This window comes from Crinia signifera, chromosome 12 (assembly GCF_055691185.1).
Source record: "Crinia signifera chromosome 12, ASM5569118v1, whole genome shotgun sequence".
NCBI classification, from domain to species: domain Eukaryota; kingdom Metazoa; phylum Chordata; class Amphibia; order Anura; family Myobatrachidae; genus Crinia; species Crinia signifera.
This window is the reverse complement of record NC_139228.1, coordinates 25,142,446-25,159,662: the sequence shown is the minus strand read 5'-3', so window position 1 is coordinate 25,159,662 and position 17,217 is coordinate 25,142,446. Positions and strand designations below refer to the sequence as shown.

General features: G+C 47.3%; 1 protein-coding gene across 4 annotated transcripts in view; it reads right to left on the bottom strand.

Moving 5' to 3' along the window:
- Positions 1-587: 587 nt before the first annotated feature.
- RASGRP1 (RAS guanyl releasing protein 1) overlaps positions 588-17,217 on the bottom strand; it is a 93,057-nt gene continuing 76,427 nt past the window's right edge. For all 4 annotated transcript variants that reach the window (XM_083167762.1, XM_083167761.1, XM_083167760.1 and 1 more), the window contains 15 exons: positions 15,458-15,563; positions 12,285-12,347; positions 12,028-12,159; positions 11,780-11,933; positions 9,703-9,876; positions 9,487-9,603; positions 8,670-8,945; positions 8,385-8,465; positions 7,203-7,307; positions 6,376-6,485; positions 5,209-5,353; positions 4,533-4,569; positions 2,560-2,709; positions 1,868-2,211; positions 588-1,752 (listed from right to left, as the gene is read on the bottom strand). In XM_083167762.1, the coding sequence (XP_083023888.1) occupies positions 1,618-1,752; positions 1,868-2,211; positions 2,560-2,709; positions 4,533-4,569; positions 5,209-5,353; positions 6,376-6,485; positions 7,203-7,307; positions 8,385-8,465; positions 8,670-8,945; positions 9,487-9,603; positions 9,703-9,876; positions 11,780-11,933; positions 12,028-12,159; positions 12,285-12,347; positions 15,458-15,563 (2,129 nt within the window). In that variant the 3' untranslated portion in view covers positions 588-1,617. The remainder of the gene's footprint in view (positions 1,753-1,867; positions 2,212-2,559; positions 2,710-4,532; positions 4,570-5,208; positions 5,354-6,375; positions 6,486-7,202; positions 7,308-8,384; positions 8,466-8,669; positions 8,946-9,486; positions 9,604-9,702; positions 9,877-11,779; positions 11,934-12,027; positions 12,160-12,284; positions 12,348-15,457; positions 15,564-17,217) is intronic.

The following is a 17,217-nucleotide window of genomic DNA, read 5'->3' as shown; positions in this document are numbered from 1 at the left end:
GGAAGCCAATGTCCGGTAGGGTATATTTTATTGAGATAAAAAAATGAAATCTGTATACACAGGTTTTTGGTGCATAAAGGGGGTGTTAATGGGACTCTACTTAGTGACACAGGGGGGCAGATGGCTGGGGTGCAGGAGACTGTAGTGTCAGAACTGCACTGACAGGGGTGCAGGAGTCTGGAAAGACTGTGGACCAAAAGCTGCAGGGGGGGGGGGGGGGGGGAGGAAGCAGTCTGAAGTGACACCGGTGGGGGGGGCGGTTTAGGCTTGGGTGACTCAGTGGGGCAGTAGGTTGGAGTGACACGGAATCGGAAGGTGTAGAATGCTGGAGTAACACAAGGCACAGCTTGCCATTTCCAGACTGCCTATAGCTGGGGTAGCCAACCCTAGTCCTCGAGAGCTACCAACAGTGCATGTTTTGCAGGTCTCCTCACAGAATCACAAGTGAGCTAATTAGCTCCATCTGTGTATCTTTTAAAATGTGTCAGTGATTAATAAGTGCAGCTGTGCAGCAGCTAGGTTGTCTGGAAAATGTGAACTGTTGGTAGCTCTCGAGGGCTAGGGTTGGCTACCACTGGCCTATAGGAATGCTGTGTGGGTGATCCCCCTACTTATTATTAGTGCCATGTTATCGCAATCAAAATACCTGATGTTTCCAGTGGGATTTCTGCACTGTGAATATGTGCTCCTGCTATGAACAGTAAAGTTAGGAGGAATCCTAACAGGGTCAGGTATACTCGCCTGACCCCTATTGGAATTCCCTCCTTTAGGGTGCCAGTGTCTGTCATCCATAAGTATCCCGTTCTCCATGCTCCTGCGTCCAAGCTCTTCTTCAAAAGAGAAAACAAGTGATGCTAGAACGGTTGCTGACCTGCATGTAGGGGAGACGTGCGCCTGATTGCTACACACCGAGTACATGACAAATACTGCAATATTTAATTGGATCCAATATTCTACAACGTAATAAAATATATATTTTTACAATGATTGCTAAATTCCGTCACCATGGTCCTGCCCAGGTTGAATCTTCTTCTGTATTACATCAGACTGATCTGTTTCCTGGAACGTGTCTGTGCCGCGACCTGTCACGCGGTTCTAATACGTTGCAGTCATTGGAATTTGCAGCTGCTGAAGACCCAGGGCGTGACACCCAAATGCACAGAGCTGCTTTGTTCAGCTGACAGTTCTAGGACGCAGAAGTGTGTGCACCGTGGCAGAAGTCCTGCAGGCGTGTTAGATGCCAACGCTGCCAACAGGGCGGGGAAACAAAACACAACATACAGTATGTTTGTCCATGTAGGAGCAACTAAACACGTTACACACCCTGTGTAGGTGATCAACACCCTGAGTCTATGCACAATAAATAATAACGTGGGAGGGCTCTCTAACCGACCCACGCGCTGGAGCCTGAGAACTGGTGCGTTCAGTAACCATGTGAATACTGAGTGCATGTCTTACTCTGCACGGCCACCAGGGGCTCCGCAGAGCAGTAACAAGGATTTATCACACCGTGTTACAATGCAGAGATCCCGCAAGTGTGTCCATCATCCCGTATGGCAGCAGCGGTTGCTTTGTATACAATCCTTGGCAAGGAAAAAGATCCGGCACCTCCTATTGCTATGATCCCTTGCCAACAGGCTCACTGTCCACAACATACTGCCTGAGTTCCGCGCGCAAAGCTTCAATTCGTCTGTTAGCGTCTTTAAGCTGGACCCGCAGATTCGTGTTCTCTTCCTTCAGGAATGATCTTTCCTATTAGGAAAGGAAAGAAGTGGATGGTTAGCTCTGCAGCCCCAAAAACTGTTAATGGTGCAGCCAAACTTTGTCTGAGTACAAGACATAGACAGTATACAGATATTGTGTTAACCTTTTCCAGCTCTTGCGTCGGCGGTTTATTTCCACGTCTCTCCTCTCTGGCTTTGCGTAAGGAGTCTTTATTCTCCCACTTGGCATATGCCCGTCTCCGGATTAGAATGGGACTGGGGCAAGGCGACGGGCTGCGGCAGTGGTGCGGGGAGGGTATCTGTAATGCGGGGCTTGGGGGGCTGCCATCTGTCTGCGTGCTGCGGTGTCTGACCGTGGGCTGTAACCGTACAGAGATCTTCTGTGCTGAGCTGCCCATTAGCATGATCGTTCTGTCTTTGCTGACCTCCGTGTGCTCACTGTCTTCCCCATTCGTGTAAGTGAATGGGTCCTCGTCCACTAGGCAGTCTGAGAAACAAAAGCACTAAGTTACTGTTTTTGTTTGACATTAGTCACCAACCATTATAACATCCATTCATAAAATATCACTTTCGCTGCAGCTACGTACACAGGGAATACATTGGTGTCTCGTTTTGGCATGAACACAAATGTCAGTTTGAAATTCAGCTTTCAGCTGCTTGCACAACATTATGCAGCCACTAGAGGGCAGCCAAGAAGCAAGTCTGTAATACAGCTGCTCGGAGCCTTGGACCTAGTAAGATTATGTTACATTCATAGGCGCTGGGGCCCGTGCAGCCAGTCTATACACAGTGACATTACAGTTGGGGCTAGTAGGAGCCACATACACATACTTACCGTTTGCTGTCTCTTTGCTGTCAGGTAAGAAGACAACACTCCGCCCAGAATCAGGAGACAAACTGCTGTCCCCCATGGGGCTCTTCGACCTTTTCTTACATTCAAACACCACCAACTCTTTACACTGCTTGTGGCAGTTCATCCCGCAGTCTGTCACACACAGAGAAGTGCAGGATTGGTATTAGGTAGCACACAATCATATGAGCATTTACTGTGGGTTACTACACGGGGTTGGCCTGTGATGAGCATTTAAAGAGGGTGCCGTAGCCCATGGGGGGCACTGACCTGCCTGATATGTTTTCTGAACACTGCACCAGGCAGGGAGTGGTTCGTTCTGTAGACCAGGCATTCCCAACCACGGTCCTCAAGGCACACCAACAGTGCAGGTTTTAGTGATATCCAGGTTTCAGCACAGATGGATAAATCAGAATCACTCAGGTACTAATTAAGTCACCTGTGCTCAAGCCTGGATATCACTAAAACCTGCACTGTTGGTGTGCCTTGAGGACCGTGGTTGGGAATGCCTGCTGTAGACAATGTCTGGGATGACAACAAAAGACGCGCACAAGGTCGGCACAGAAAAAAGGTCAACATGAGTTGACAACAACGCCTACGCACACAGATTCTGCCTCTAGGCTGCAAAAACCTCCTATCCCTCCCCTCTACCTCTCCTCTCCCCTAATCTACCAGAGCTTTCCTGGAGCTAAAGGTACGTACACATTGGACAATAATAGTTACCAATATTTCACAGTAACGTTATTGTGCACATAATCTAGTGCAGTGGTAGCCAACCCTAGCCCTCGAGAGCTACCAACAGTTCACATTTTCCAGACAACCTAGCTGCTGCACAGCTGCACTCATTAATCACTGACACATTTTAAAAAATCCACAGATGGAGCTAATTAGCTCACTTGTGATTCTGTGAGGAGACCTGCAAAACCTGCATTGTTGGTAGCTCTCGAGGACTAGGGTTGGCTACCGCAGATCTAGTGTGTTCCCGTTATCGATGGGCGCTCCTGTGGGTTGTTTACAATGTACAGAAGCCAGGGGACACTGCAGAATGCAGCAAGCCATTACGTTGGGATACAGTCATTTGGTCTACAGCAAATTGGTCGACATGAGTCAAAGTCGACATGGCTTTAGATCGACAGATCATTAGGTCGACACAAGCATTAAGTTGACATGGTCCAGAGTCAATAGGTCGACATGGGGCTTTTGAACCCGACATGTGCCGACAGGTGGTATTTCATGCCCTACCATCCACTAGGGCGTGGTGTGAGAATAAAACATTTGGGTAAAAAAACAGTGAAAACCCCCCCATGTCGACCTAATGACTGTTGACCAACTTGCTGTAGACCAAATTATCCCATTCCATTATGTTGGGGACTATGTATTAAGCCTTGGAGATAAAGGGCCTTATTCAGGTCTGAGCTCAGTACAAATTTGTTCGGAAAATGGGCAAAACCATGTGCACTGCAGGTGGGGCAGATGTAACCTGTGCAGAGAGAGTTAGATTTGTGTGAGTTATTTTGTTTCTGTGCAGGGTAAATACTGGCTGCATTATTTTTACACTGCAATTTAGATTTCAGTTTCAGCACACCACACCCAAATTTAACTCTCTTTGCACAGGTTACATCTGCCCCACCTGCAGTGCACATGGTTTTGACCATTTTCGGAACAAATTTGTACTGAGCTCAGATCTGAATAAGGCCCAAAGTGCCAACCAATCAGCTCATTTTTCAAACGCAGCCTGTGACATGGCAGTTGAGAGCTGATTGACTGGTACTTTATCTCCGTCCACATTATCTCTCTCCAGAGCTTGGTACATGGACCCCTTTGTGTCCTAGTGCCTCAGTGGTGTAATCAGATTATTTAGAATGGTCCAGTGCACAAGATGGCAGGTAACTGGGGACAATAGCCCGCCAGACAATCTGTGTGGATGTAAATGATAAATGTGAATACACAGCACTTACCTTTGCAGCGGTATCCTTGCTTAATCACACCCCACAGCTGGAAAAACAGAAGGTTAGCGTCACTCAGCCTGTACACACAGAGCGGTATAAGCAGGTTAGCGCACTTTGTATTGCTTCTTGTGAACACTTGAATTCCCCCCATAGAGGTGGCGAGCAGGGTTACAAACCTGGATGTCTTATCAAGATCAACCCCCCCCCTCCCCCTCCTATATATGTACTCTGTACACCTGAAAGTTGGGACTCCTTCACCTTGGAGTTGCACCCTTCCCCACCTGATCTAAATGGTACAACCAGTTTGGTATCCACAGGCTGCATAGTAGAACTGAAGGCACAATGAAGGTAAGGTAATATTGGGGACCCACCAGATATATACGGGGTCACCTAGATGCCGGTTGGCGGGCGAGTATTTTTGGGCCAATAAATTGTACCAGACCCTTGATTATTGCTCAATATTAGCGAGCACAGCTTATTTTGTATTTGCGCCTGTTAATCAGGAGAGGGGCTCTAAAACTCCGGCTCTGTAACCAGTCAGGACAATGGCAGTTAGGTGCTTACTGGCTGGAACTTTATCACTCTCCAAGACTTTAGTACAAAGACCCCTTTGATATTATCCCTTTCCTACTCATGCAACGTATTCAGGTCACCAGACAGATTTCCAATTATCTGAGATACTCACAAATCCAGCACAGTTGTCACAAAAGGTAGGGCGCAGGTAGGTGGTCTCCTGGAAGTTATGGAGGAAGCCTAAACCAAGTTTGGAGCATATGGAACTGGCTCGCATGAAATACGCTGTGATCTCTTGTCTGCTGATCTGTCCCTCCCTATTCGGAGAGGAGACCAAACATGAAGTGAGTTAGTACTAGGGATACACGGCACTAGAGGGATAGGGGACCTTTGGCCCTCCAGCTGTTGTTGCACTACACATCCCAGCATGCCCTGCAACAGTTTTAGCATGGCCAAATAGCAAAACTGTAGCAGGGCATGCTGGGAGGTGTAGTTCAACAACATATATACATACATACATACATACATACATACATACATACACTGCTGTAGACTGATAATTAACTAACACATTTAATGCACCTTTTTCAATAAGCAGGTGTCCAATTAAAGTGTTCTAAAAAAAAAAAGAAAGGAAATAATTGGTGTCCCTCACTACACTGTGAGGAGCACTTCTTAAGTGTTCAATGAAGCGGGGCATGCTGGGGTAACTAGGATGAATGGCAGGGGTAATTAATACATGTAATGCGCTGTACTCTAGAATCCTTCAAAAAACAGACTTGAGGCTTTCCTGTTTACTCAAGCATTTCCGTAATTCCATGAATATTGTTTAAGAAAAGCTTTTCTGTACTTCATTGTTCCTGTACTGTATTACATTTTTTATATCTGTTAAGTCCTATTGGAAAAAGAGCGCTATATAAATAAAATTGTTATTATTTTTATTATTACTTTAGGCATGGTGCCCTGAAGAACAGGATAGAATCCTAAAGGTTCCCATTCACTAGTGGGAGGTATCGCATACAATACCCCGCCAACTCACCCGGCGGAACCCGGGTTAAAAGAATTGCATATGATACATCATATGCAGTCCTTTAGCATATGATGTATCAGTCTTTAGCATATGATGTATCGTATGCAGTCCTTTAGCATATGATGTATGCGATCCATGGCAGTTTGTCTAATCTGCGATTGTGATACAAGACGCACGGGAATGCGCCTCATATCACAATCGCATGAAAAGGACATGTGAAAACCTCCAATGTTTGCTCTGTACATTGTATATTATATACTCTGCTAAAACATCATATCATGTATACCTGGTGGCGTTTCACGAGCTCACCTGTCCTTATCCATCACACAGAAAGAGAATGGGAAGCTGGTGGCAATCTTCTCAAATTCCTCCTGGGATATATACCCGTCCTGGTCCAGGTCGTAATTTTTAAATACAGACTACAAGTATTAAAGGAGAGAACGTTCACTTTACAAAACTAGGACAAGAAGTCATTCATCCTGGACATGATACAGTAACCCACAGGTTCTCAAACTCGGTCCTCAGGACCCCACACAGTGCACATTTTCCAGGTCTCCTCACAGAATCGCAATTTATTTAATTAGATCCACCTGTGGACCTTTTAAAATGTGTCAATGAGTGCACCTGTGCGCCTGCCTGGTGACCTGGAAAACGTGAACTGTCTGGGGTCCTGAGGACTGAGTTTGAGAACCCCTGCAGTAACTCCACACACTTCAGCTGTGTGCAAAGAGATACAAAGTACGTAAATCAGTTGTGGTCAATGGCCAGACATCAATACGTGGTAGAACACCAAGTTGAAGGGGGTATCCAATTACTTCCATTAAACATTGAAACAAATCCCCGATTAGCCCTTGTATGGAGGTTGGTGGGGGTGCACACAGCCTCCTCTGCTATCTGCTGTACTGTGCAGACAGCAGCGGAGGCAGGGAGTAGGTGAATGGATGTCTGTGTGTGACGATCGGTGGTCCCGGTACTAAGAGATGATGTCATCTCCAATCACAGCCTCCGTCTACACTGCGGGTAGGCACTGCAGTGTAAACTGTGCAAATCCCGGATCCGACCTGGCTTTGATCCAAATGCCGGGTCGGATACGGGATTTGGGTGTAAAAGGGGTATAATCTAGGCGGCTTACTTACATCTACCATCCTCTGCACGTGTTTGCTGATGGTTTTTGGGTCTGGCTTAGGAGAAACACCGGATGCCCAGTCTGCAACAACGGGAGGCTTGGATGGTGTCACCGGCTGTTCAGAGAGAGAGAAAAAGTGCTCAGATTGAATAACCATAAAAAATAAAAATAAAACAACGTACATAATTACAGTACTCCACTAAACTGATAAAATAACTAAACAAGTAAAATAACTAAAAAAACAACAAAGTAAATTAAAAGAATATATAAGCAAAGTACTAAAGTTTATCTCGTAAAGAAGTCCCAGCATAGGAAGACTACGTCGCTCATTGTTCCATGCGGGTAATGATTAACGTTTGCACTGTACGGCGAGAGCTGTGAGCGCTTTGCAGAACGATCTGCGGCTCTCAGCCAATGACAGCACAGCAATCCCCCATCGGGGCTCACAGATAATGTGTGTGTGTGTGTGTGCACACGCAGGTGAGGTGTCACTGTTGACATTCTACTGCTATTTATATGTCTCGCTTTACACCCAGGCTGCATGTCTTTTTCCAGTATTCCCCAGTAACATTTCCCACCGTATACGTCAGGCGTCCCAAGGAACGCAGTTAGGGAACCGAATGAGCATTCTGTAAGGGTGTAACGTGCAGCTAAAGCTAACATAGAAGTCGGCAGCTGTATTTATTCAAATCTCGGATTTAACGTGTTATCTCCGATAAACAGTATCCAGTTCCAGCTCCTGGCAATGAACATGTACTGCAGGCTACGGAATGAAGTGCATCACATGTCAGCTAGGTAGCTGCTTATGCAAGCACGTAATGGGTGTTACATAAGTGATAGCAGTAATGTATGCAGCGATAAAGAACTCGGATTCTAATTACTAGTTGACCTAAAAAAAAGCAGAAATCATATTATCAAATCGCAGCCTGCGACCGGTATATATCCAGTTTCAAGACAAAGAGGTAGATGTACCAAAGCTTCTTTAACAGCCGAGTGCAGGGGTTGCCCAGAGCAACCAAGGAGGCTCTGTCTATCATATTCCAGCAAACAATAGAGAAATGATTGTTAGACTCTGCTATGGGTGACACCGGCACTTTTAATTTTTGAAGCATTCAATCCCTGGTAAAATTTCCGATAATGTGCTTTTTATGGTGGAGTCATTAGACTTAAAAAAAAAATTGAAGTTCCTCACCGGTGCCCGATGATTCCTTGGCTCCCTTGCATATGACAGCTCATACATTTCATCCTCTGTGTAATATAAGTCAAGGGAGAGCTGCAAAATACAGAGAATAAGGTTTAATTGACATATTAAGTTCTGAATGTTCCCCGAGAGAAAGAACGAGGAATTTAGCCACAACTGGAGATACATGTGACTGTATATGGCTTGTAGATTATAGCGTCCAGCTCTAACACGTTGCTCCCCATTGTGAGATCATACCACAAAGTGGACGTGCCTGGTGTAAAGTCTTGGACTCACCGTCAGGAGATGCACAAGGTCCATATTGGCATCCAGTGGGGGGGCAATGTTCTGTAACTGGATGAGCTCATTGATGTGGTTGTACATGGCGTGCAGCTTGGGCACATTGATTTTCTTCTCTTCCACAAAGTCTGGCATGGCCTCATGCAGAGCAATCAAATCTTTCAGGTGCACCCCAAGGATGGGAATCTTGAAGTTGCTGCACTCATTGTATACTCTACGGTAATTATCATAGTTTCTGCATGAGGATAGGAGGTCTGTCATCTCATTGAGGACCTGCGATGAGTGAGAAAATTACATTGAAATACAGCTATTATCACAGTATATTAGCTAAGCGTAGAACAATTTATTGCTATGAAATTTAACTTCATCTGATGGCCAATAACCACCAGCCTAGCTCCATCTGGTGGCCACCAGCCTAGCTTCATCTGGTAACCACCAGCCTAGCTTCATCTGGTAACCACCAGCCTAGCTCCATCTGTTGGCCACCAGCCTAGCTCCATCTGTTGGCCACCAGCCTAGCTTCATCTGGTGGCCACCAGCCTAGCTCCATCTGGTGGCCACCAGCCTAGCTCCATCTGGTGGCCACCAGCCTAGCTCCATCTGGTGGCCACCAGCCTAGCTCCATCTGGTGGCCACCAGCCTAGCTCCATCTGGTGGCCACCAGCCTAGCTCCATCTGGTGGCCACCAGCCTAGCTCCATCTGGAGGCCACCAGGGACCAATTTTAAGTTCCAAATAAAAGATTACATTTTGGATCATATTGGTTCAGTAATAGACAAACCATTGTTTAGGAAATAATGTAGAATTATATTTACTTTGTGGACATCATGAGACACATGGGAACTGGTATCCTTGAGTCTGGAAATGGAACTGTGGCACAGACCTCCAATAATTGCCATTAGTGTATTGAAGTTCTGCAGCTGCTGAAGTTTCTGTGGGGACAAGACATGAACATAATATCCTGGACTGCTCCTGTCTTACCCCTACTACAGAATATGACCATGGTTGTGTTCCATGAAGGGGATGCTCACCTGAGCCACATGAATGAACTTGGTCAGAACCTCCGCCCGGAGCTGGGGAGTTGGCCGGCTCAGAACCATCAGCTGGACCCACTGAGAAACGCCATTGCAGAGGCTGATTGAGCGCTCCATAGTGGGGTTATCCTTTAAACAACCATTCACAATGTAGTTCTGATAGTCAGAAAACTGAAGGAAACAAAGGAAAGAATGGAACCAACATTTCTACTGTCCAACATTTCTACTGTCCAACATTTCTTATATACAGTATCTCAGTTTAAACCAAGCTTTCCAGTAATGCCCCTTTCAGACCGCACTTTTAAAACGGTAAATTGCCGTTTTTTTACCGTTTTAAAACGGTAATGTGTGCGGTCTGAAAGGTCCAGTCCCACTTAACCGGTTAGAAAATGCCGTTTTTTCTAACCGGTTAAAATGCAGGGTCCTACCCGTTTCTGAACCGGTATTTTAGCGCAAAAATCGGCTCAGAAACGGTATTTAGGACCCAGCCAATGAGCTGGGTCCTAAATTCAGCACAGTGAATACTTAATGAGCGCTCATTAAGTATTCACAGCACTGGAGCCCCCCCCGCGCGTGTCGACACCCCCCGCGCGCGTGTCGACGCCCCCCGCGCGTGTCGACGGCCCCCCCGCGTGTCGACCCCCCCCCGCGCGTGTCGGCGCCCCCCCGTGTCGACTTACCCCGTGCCGGTATCTCCGTTGTGGTTCCCGGCACTGCAGCTCAGTATGCTCGGAAAGCACTTATGAAAAAAGTGTCTTTCAGAAAATGGCTGCCCCCCATACGGAAGACAGTTTTTTTAAACAGGGTATCTCCGTTGTGGTTCCCGGCACTGCAGCTCAGTATGCTCGGAAAGCACTTATGAAAAAAGTGTCTTTCAGAAAATGGCTGCCCCCCATACGGAAGACAGTTTTTTTAAACAGGGTTTCCTATGGGGCAGCCATTTTCTGGAAGACACTTTTTTCATAAGTGCTTTTCGAGCATACTGAGCTGTAGTCCACAACGGAGGTACCGGCACGGGGTAAGTCGACACGGGGGGGGGGGGGCGCCGACACGCGGGGTGGGGGCGTCGACATGCGCGGGGGGCGTCGACATGCGCGGGGGGCGTCGACATGCTCTCGGTCGACACGCGAGGGGGGGGGGGGGAGCTGCACGGAGGGGAGGGCTGAAGGCTGCACTGGCTTTGACCCTGTATTTGGAAAGTTTCCAAAAACGGGTCTGCCAGTGTCAAAAAATCGGCACTTAAACGGTAATATACCGTTTAAGTGCTGCGGTGTGAAAGGGGTTTTATCTGGCAGACCCGTTTTTGGAAACGTTTCCAAATACAGGGTCAAAGCCAGTTATGCGGTCTGAAAGCAGCATAACAGTCACATCCATAGAAGGATTGTAAGGGAAGTGTGTAGACAATCCCTAACTTAGGGTCTGATTCAGACTGGATCGCAAGGGGCTTCAATGCACTCGCCTCCCTGTCGGACTCCTGACAGTCAGGATTCCAATGTCAGAGAAACGACCGCTGGAATCCCGACTGTCGGTAAGTTATACCATACTCTCTTCTATGTGCACTAAAGGGGTCATTCTGATCTCACATTACTGCAAGTTCGGCCCTGTCCCGATGTTTTGGGTCTTTTAATCGCATTTGCAGCTCCCCTTTGTGAATAAGTTCGGTGACTTGCATAGTCGCCTAGTCGTTTGCAGGATTGCGGCGGGCCTGGGGCCACCTGTCCTGTCTTCGGGCAGGCACATGCAAATATGTCAATTCAAACTGACTTTTATTTGGGAAGCCAAAAGAAATCATTCGATGGTCGGTGACCATCGATTGATTTCTCCTGCTGCAGAGAGATGCGAGGGGATGTGTCTTTATTGCACATCTTCTTGCATGTTAACGAGGGGAATCGGCGATGGTGGTGGGACGGGATCTCTGGTGCTCTGTAAGCTACGATACTTGCAGCTTACCGCTACCACCAGAATCACCCCATTATCCTATAGTGTGTAATTTTGGACATGAGTCACAGCACTGACAGGGGCGAGAGCAGGTATTGCAGGGTAAGGTGTAGATAAGTAACCCAGCGAGACTTACAGAAATCCTGCGGAATGATTTGAATTCTAGGTAAGTCAGGTGTTCCGCGAGCTCCTGCGGCTCCAGGTGGTCAAACAGAAGCGACACTTTCCTCTTCTTGCTGCAGTTGGGTTTTATTCTCTGGGTCAGTTTACGAGACCAGTCCCGAGAGTTACTAGATGTGATTTAAAAAAAGAAAAAAGGTCAAAAAACATTTTGCGATCACTTAAGAACTTTACGCGTTCCACGCCCATTTCCTGATCACTCACATCTGAGCGATGTCAAGGAGGCGCCAGTGTGACTCCTCCCCCTGCGCTTGCACCATCTCCTGGAACTCCTCCATGGTTTGAGTGAGACGTGAGTCCACCTTGAACATAGTCCAGAGTTCTGTGATCCAGTACCTAAGGGCAAGGAAGAGCTGAAGCAATCTGGTAAGACCTAGAACACTCGGGGCCACAGGGAGAGAGCGCAGTCTATACATGACTGTTGGGTGGCAATACCATGAGACATAAAGCAGGCGTTGTACCTTACAAAGTAGCAGATCTTGAGGCAGAACATCAGAGAGCGCTTCTCCAGGGACTCCTCATATGTTGGGAAAGTCAGTTAAGGTAAAGCAATGGTATATGCCTATGCAGATAGCACAGCGTAACAGACTACAAGGCTTACACAAGTCTGGAATATATGGAGCCGCAGTTGTACTGATCAGCAGACTTGGTATATTGACCTCTATGTTTTGAGTAATATTAGCGATAGCTTCAGATGCAATGTATAGTATCAACTACACTGTAACGCAGTGCGCTGCCGGTTCTCTATACTGTAACGCAGTGCGCTGCCGGTTCTCTATACTGTAACGCAGTGCGCTGCCGGTTCTCTATACTGTAACGCAGTGCGCTGCCGGTTCTCTATACTGTAACGCAGTGCGCTGCCGGTTCTCTATACTGTAACGCAGTGCGCTGCCGGTTCTCTATACTGTAACGCAGTGCGCTGCCGGTTCTCTATACTGTAATGCAGTGTGCTGCTGGTTCTCTATACTGTAACGGAATGCGCTGCTGGTTCTCTGTACTGTAACCCAGTGCGCTGCCGGTTCTCTATACTGTAACCCAGTGCGCTGCCGGTTCTCTGTACTGTAACGCAGTGCACTGCCGGTTCTCTATACTGTAATGCAGTGCGCTGCCGGTTCTCTATACTGTAACGCAATGCGCTGCCGTTCTCTATACTGTAATGCAGTGCGCTGCCGGTTCTCTATACTGTAACGCAATGCGCTGCCGTTCTCTATACTGTAATGCAGTGCGCTGCCGGTTCTCTATACTGTAACTCAGAGCACTACAGGTTCTCTGTACTGTAACGCAGTGCACTGCCGGTTCTCTATACTGTAATGCAGTGCGCTGCCGGTTCTCTATACTGTAACGCAATGCGCTGCCGTTCTCTATACTGTAATGCAGTGCGCTGCCGGTTCTCTGTACTGTAACCCAGTGCGCTGCCGGTTCTCTGTACTGTAGCGCAGTGCACTGCCGGTTCTCTGTACTGTAACGCAGTGCACTACCGGTTCTCTATACTGTAATGCAGTGCATTGCCGGTTCTCTACACTGTAATGCAGTGCACTGCAAGTTCTCTATACTGTAACTCAGGGGTAGATGTATGAAGCAGTGATGAGGGAGGAGAAGTGATAAAGGGGCAGATATATTAAACCTTAACAAGAGATAAATGCAAGGGTGGTAGAGGGGGAGATGCTGCAGACAAAAAAAATTATATGCAGCAAAGCCCCGCCGCCGGGGCTTCGCTGCGGGGGGTTACATCAGTTCTAGATGGCGTAACCCCATGAAGCCTATGGGCTTCCCTTCGCGCCCCACGCCGATCTGCGCCACCCCCCCCCCCCACACCTGTGTCCGTGCAGCCTCCTGCTGTGCTGCCCGTACTAGTGATCTCCTCCTCCCTGCACCTCTTCCAGAGGACTAAGCGGAGCCGGGTACGGGTCCAGGGAGGGAGGGGGGACCCGCTGCACATCGCCGACCACAACGCAAAGGACAGCTCTTATCGCAAGAGCTGTCCTTTGCCTTAATAATCGCATATATTAGTGCATATGCGATTATTAACTATGTGAATGCCGGCGATGTGCAGCCGCATTTATTAGAGAATCCCGCCCACTGAGAGAGAAACGTCCAGCCAATCACCTGCTAACTGCCACGTTACAGGCTGTGTTTGAAAAAAGTCAGTAAGGAACTGATTGGCCGGATGTTTTTCTCTTTGTAACCCTTGCATTTATCTCTTGTTAAGGCTTAATACATCTGCCCCATAATGCCTGGTACTGTATCACTGGCCAATCGGCTCCAAACTGTTAAGTAACAGGCTGGGTTTAAAAAGGGACAGTTAGGAGCTGATTTGACTTTATCACTGATTCATACAGTGCACTGACGGTTCTCTATACTGTATTGCAGGGCATCCCTGGTTCTCTGTACTGTAATTCAGTGCACTGCCGGTTCTCTATACTGTAACGCAGTGCATTGCCGGTTCTCTATAATTGTAACACAGTGCATTGCCGGTTCTCTATACTGTAACGCAGTGCATCCCTGGTTCGCGGTACTGTAACGCAGTGCACTGCCGGTTCTCCATACTGTAACGCAGAGCACTGTCGGGTCGCTATACTGTAACGCAGTGCACTGCCGGTTCTCTATACTGTAACACAGTGCATTGCCAGTTCTCTATACTGTAACATAGTGCATCCCTGGTTCGCTGTACTGTAACACGGTGCACTGCAGGTTCGCTATACTGTAATGCAGTGCATCCCTGGTTCGCTGTACTGTAACGCAGTGCAATATATATATATATATATATATATATATATATATATATATATATATATATATTATATATGCGGTTCTCTATACTGTAACGGAGGTCACTGCCGGTTCTCTAGGAGACGCTGAAGATTAAGCAGTGAAGTAATTTATCGGTTGCTAGGTTCTGCTTCTCCCACAGGAACCGTAGTTACTGTACATACAGCCCCAGCAGCAGCACATGCCTGACATCCGTGACACACATGCTCTGCTCTTTGTGTGGAGTCTATCGAGTTATTTCCTTTATATTCCATATTAGAGCACTTGTTATTGGATCTCTGTTAATCACATGTATAAGCACCTGCCAGTGACATGTGCAGAAGGCACTACAGTACATCGAGACTGGAACACAAACGAGTGGAACAATAAGATCTCGGCTTCACGCGGCACCGCACACTCCAACTACCTCCCAGTCTGTGCTTTACTTCTCGTGTCTGTTCCTCTCCTCGCACTAAGGACACAGCTGTCCGAGCTCTGCGATTCCCGGGGACAGACGCAGGTATTAAACGCTCGTCCCTGGGACTGTTCAGGTATTTTCAGGACCAACCAGACCAAAAAATTGCATAATCAGCATGTAATAAGCCATAATCTTTCCCAAACATAGCGGTAAAATCTGCCGCCACTGGCCTATGCAGCATCTCTATTCTGGCCTTTACACAGCATGTAGTGGCTGCTGGCCAGGCTGCAGAGAAGGGGGATATCCAGGCAACTGGAACCCCCCCCTGTGTTTGCCAATGCAAACTATAGTGCATACAGTTCATTTTCTCATTACAGGGTCAGGGTAGAGACAAACAACTGTGGAATTACCCATCATCGCAGGTCTGGAAAAATGTGTCCTATGCATGTATTTTGCAGCAAAGGATATAGTTTCCTGAGCTTGTTCAGCAGGTCCGCTGAGGGAATCAGGAACCCGTGCATGGTCAGCATGATTGGTACTAGCTCGCTGCTCTGGCACACATTCCCATCGGAATCTGTAATTCACAAAGACAACCATAAGAATTAGTACAGTAACTGCGCTGTATATTACAGAAGTGTTCTGATTGGCCATGGTTGGGAAGTGGTGGTAGTTCGAGCAATCTTCAACGCCCCTGCACCCTTCCCCAAATTGTATGGGTAATGCAAAGTTGCGTCTTTGCCATCATAGATATACTAACGTTACTTCGGTATTAAAGGTACATTAAAATGAAGGTCATCATTATATATTATAATGAGTGCTTTCATATATGCGAGGCAGCGCCAAAAGGCGTATTTAGGTATATCGTCAGCTTGTGTTAAGTCATTCCAAGACTTCATCTGTGCACGATTAAAAAAATAACTTTTAGCGGTTACATTTTAGGGTGCAGAGTCAGTTTAGTTCAGTGGTCTACATACTGGGCCCCCCACAGCTCACGGTTACCAGGTCACCCAGCAGGGGCACAGATGCACTCTTAATTAGCTGCACAGGTGGAGCTAAATATTTCACTTGTCATTCTGTGAAGAGACCTGGAAAACATGCACGATTGGGGGCCCACTGGTCAGGATTTGGGTACCCCTGGTTTAGTGCAATGACTGCAAAGTGTCTTGGGCAATAGTACTTTGGGGGGAAATGTATTACATTGGTGTTGTGATAACTCAGCAGCCAATCAGCTCCTAACTGTCATTTTCAACCCCAGCCTGTAACTTCACAGTTTGGAGCGAGCTGCAGGAAGTTACTGATCTTTCTGGTCTCACGCTTCCTCTCCAGCTCTTTTTTTTTAACACTTTACCAGAAGTAGTTTGAGGAAACATTTACACACTGTGGCCACAAACTTCCATCCCATAGATTCAGGTGTGGGTGTCCTGCCAGAGAAGGATTATACCCCTTTTACACCGAGGCAAAAACCTGGGCTCAGCGTCCGTGTAAAAGGGGTAGGTAGTGGGAGGCAGTGTAAACGGGTACGCCGGGTCATCCGACCTGGCTCCTGTTTACAGCAATGGGGAAGCCCAAACTCTGGACTGCAGCATCCTGCGGTCAGTGTAGAGGTTGGGCAGTTGGCGCACACAGCGTCCACTGCTGTCTGCTTGACCCCAGCATGGCGGTCCTGGGCCCCAGGGTGGCGATCGGCAGTCCCAGCGCTTGGAGATGTCATCTCCAAGAGCCACCCCTGTTTACACTGCGGGTTGGCAACGAACAGAACAAATCAGGGATCCGACCTGGCTTGGAACTGTCTTCCAAATACCAGTTCGGATCTGGGATTTTAGTATAAAAGAGGTTTTAATAGGCCGCTATGTGACCCAGCATGACACATGTGTCACTATGTCGCTGTTACATAAGGCCTAGTATGCAGGGGTACATAGGAAGGGTATACAGCATGGCACCTTGTTCCCTAACATCAGTATAAAAGGAACCACTTCAGCACATAATCTGTCATTTACTCCGAGGATCATGTCATGGAAAATAAAAGTAAATTAAGACGGCTGTTTCTCCATTTCATCTTGTATTCTCGCAGGTTAGCAGAGATTTCCTGCTGCGTTTCCATTCAGGGAAAGTTGTTGTATTAATGCTAATGTGATTGCAATCTTCCTCCATTTTCCTTCAGAGTGACAAACAAAAGACTTTCTGTGCTGGGAAATGTGGGAGGAAGATTAACAAAGGAACCAGTCCCT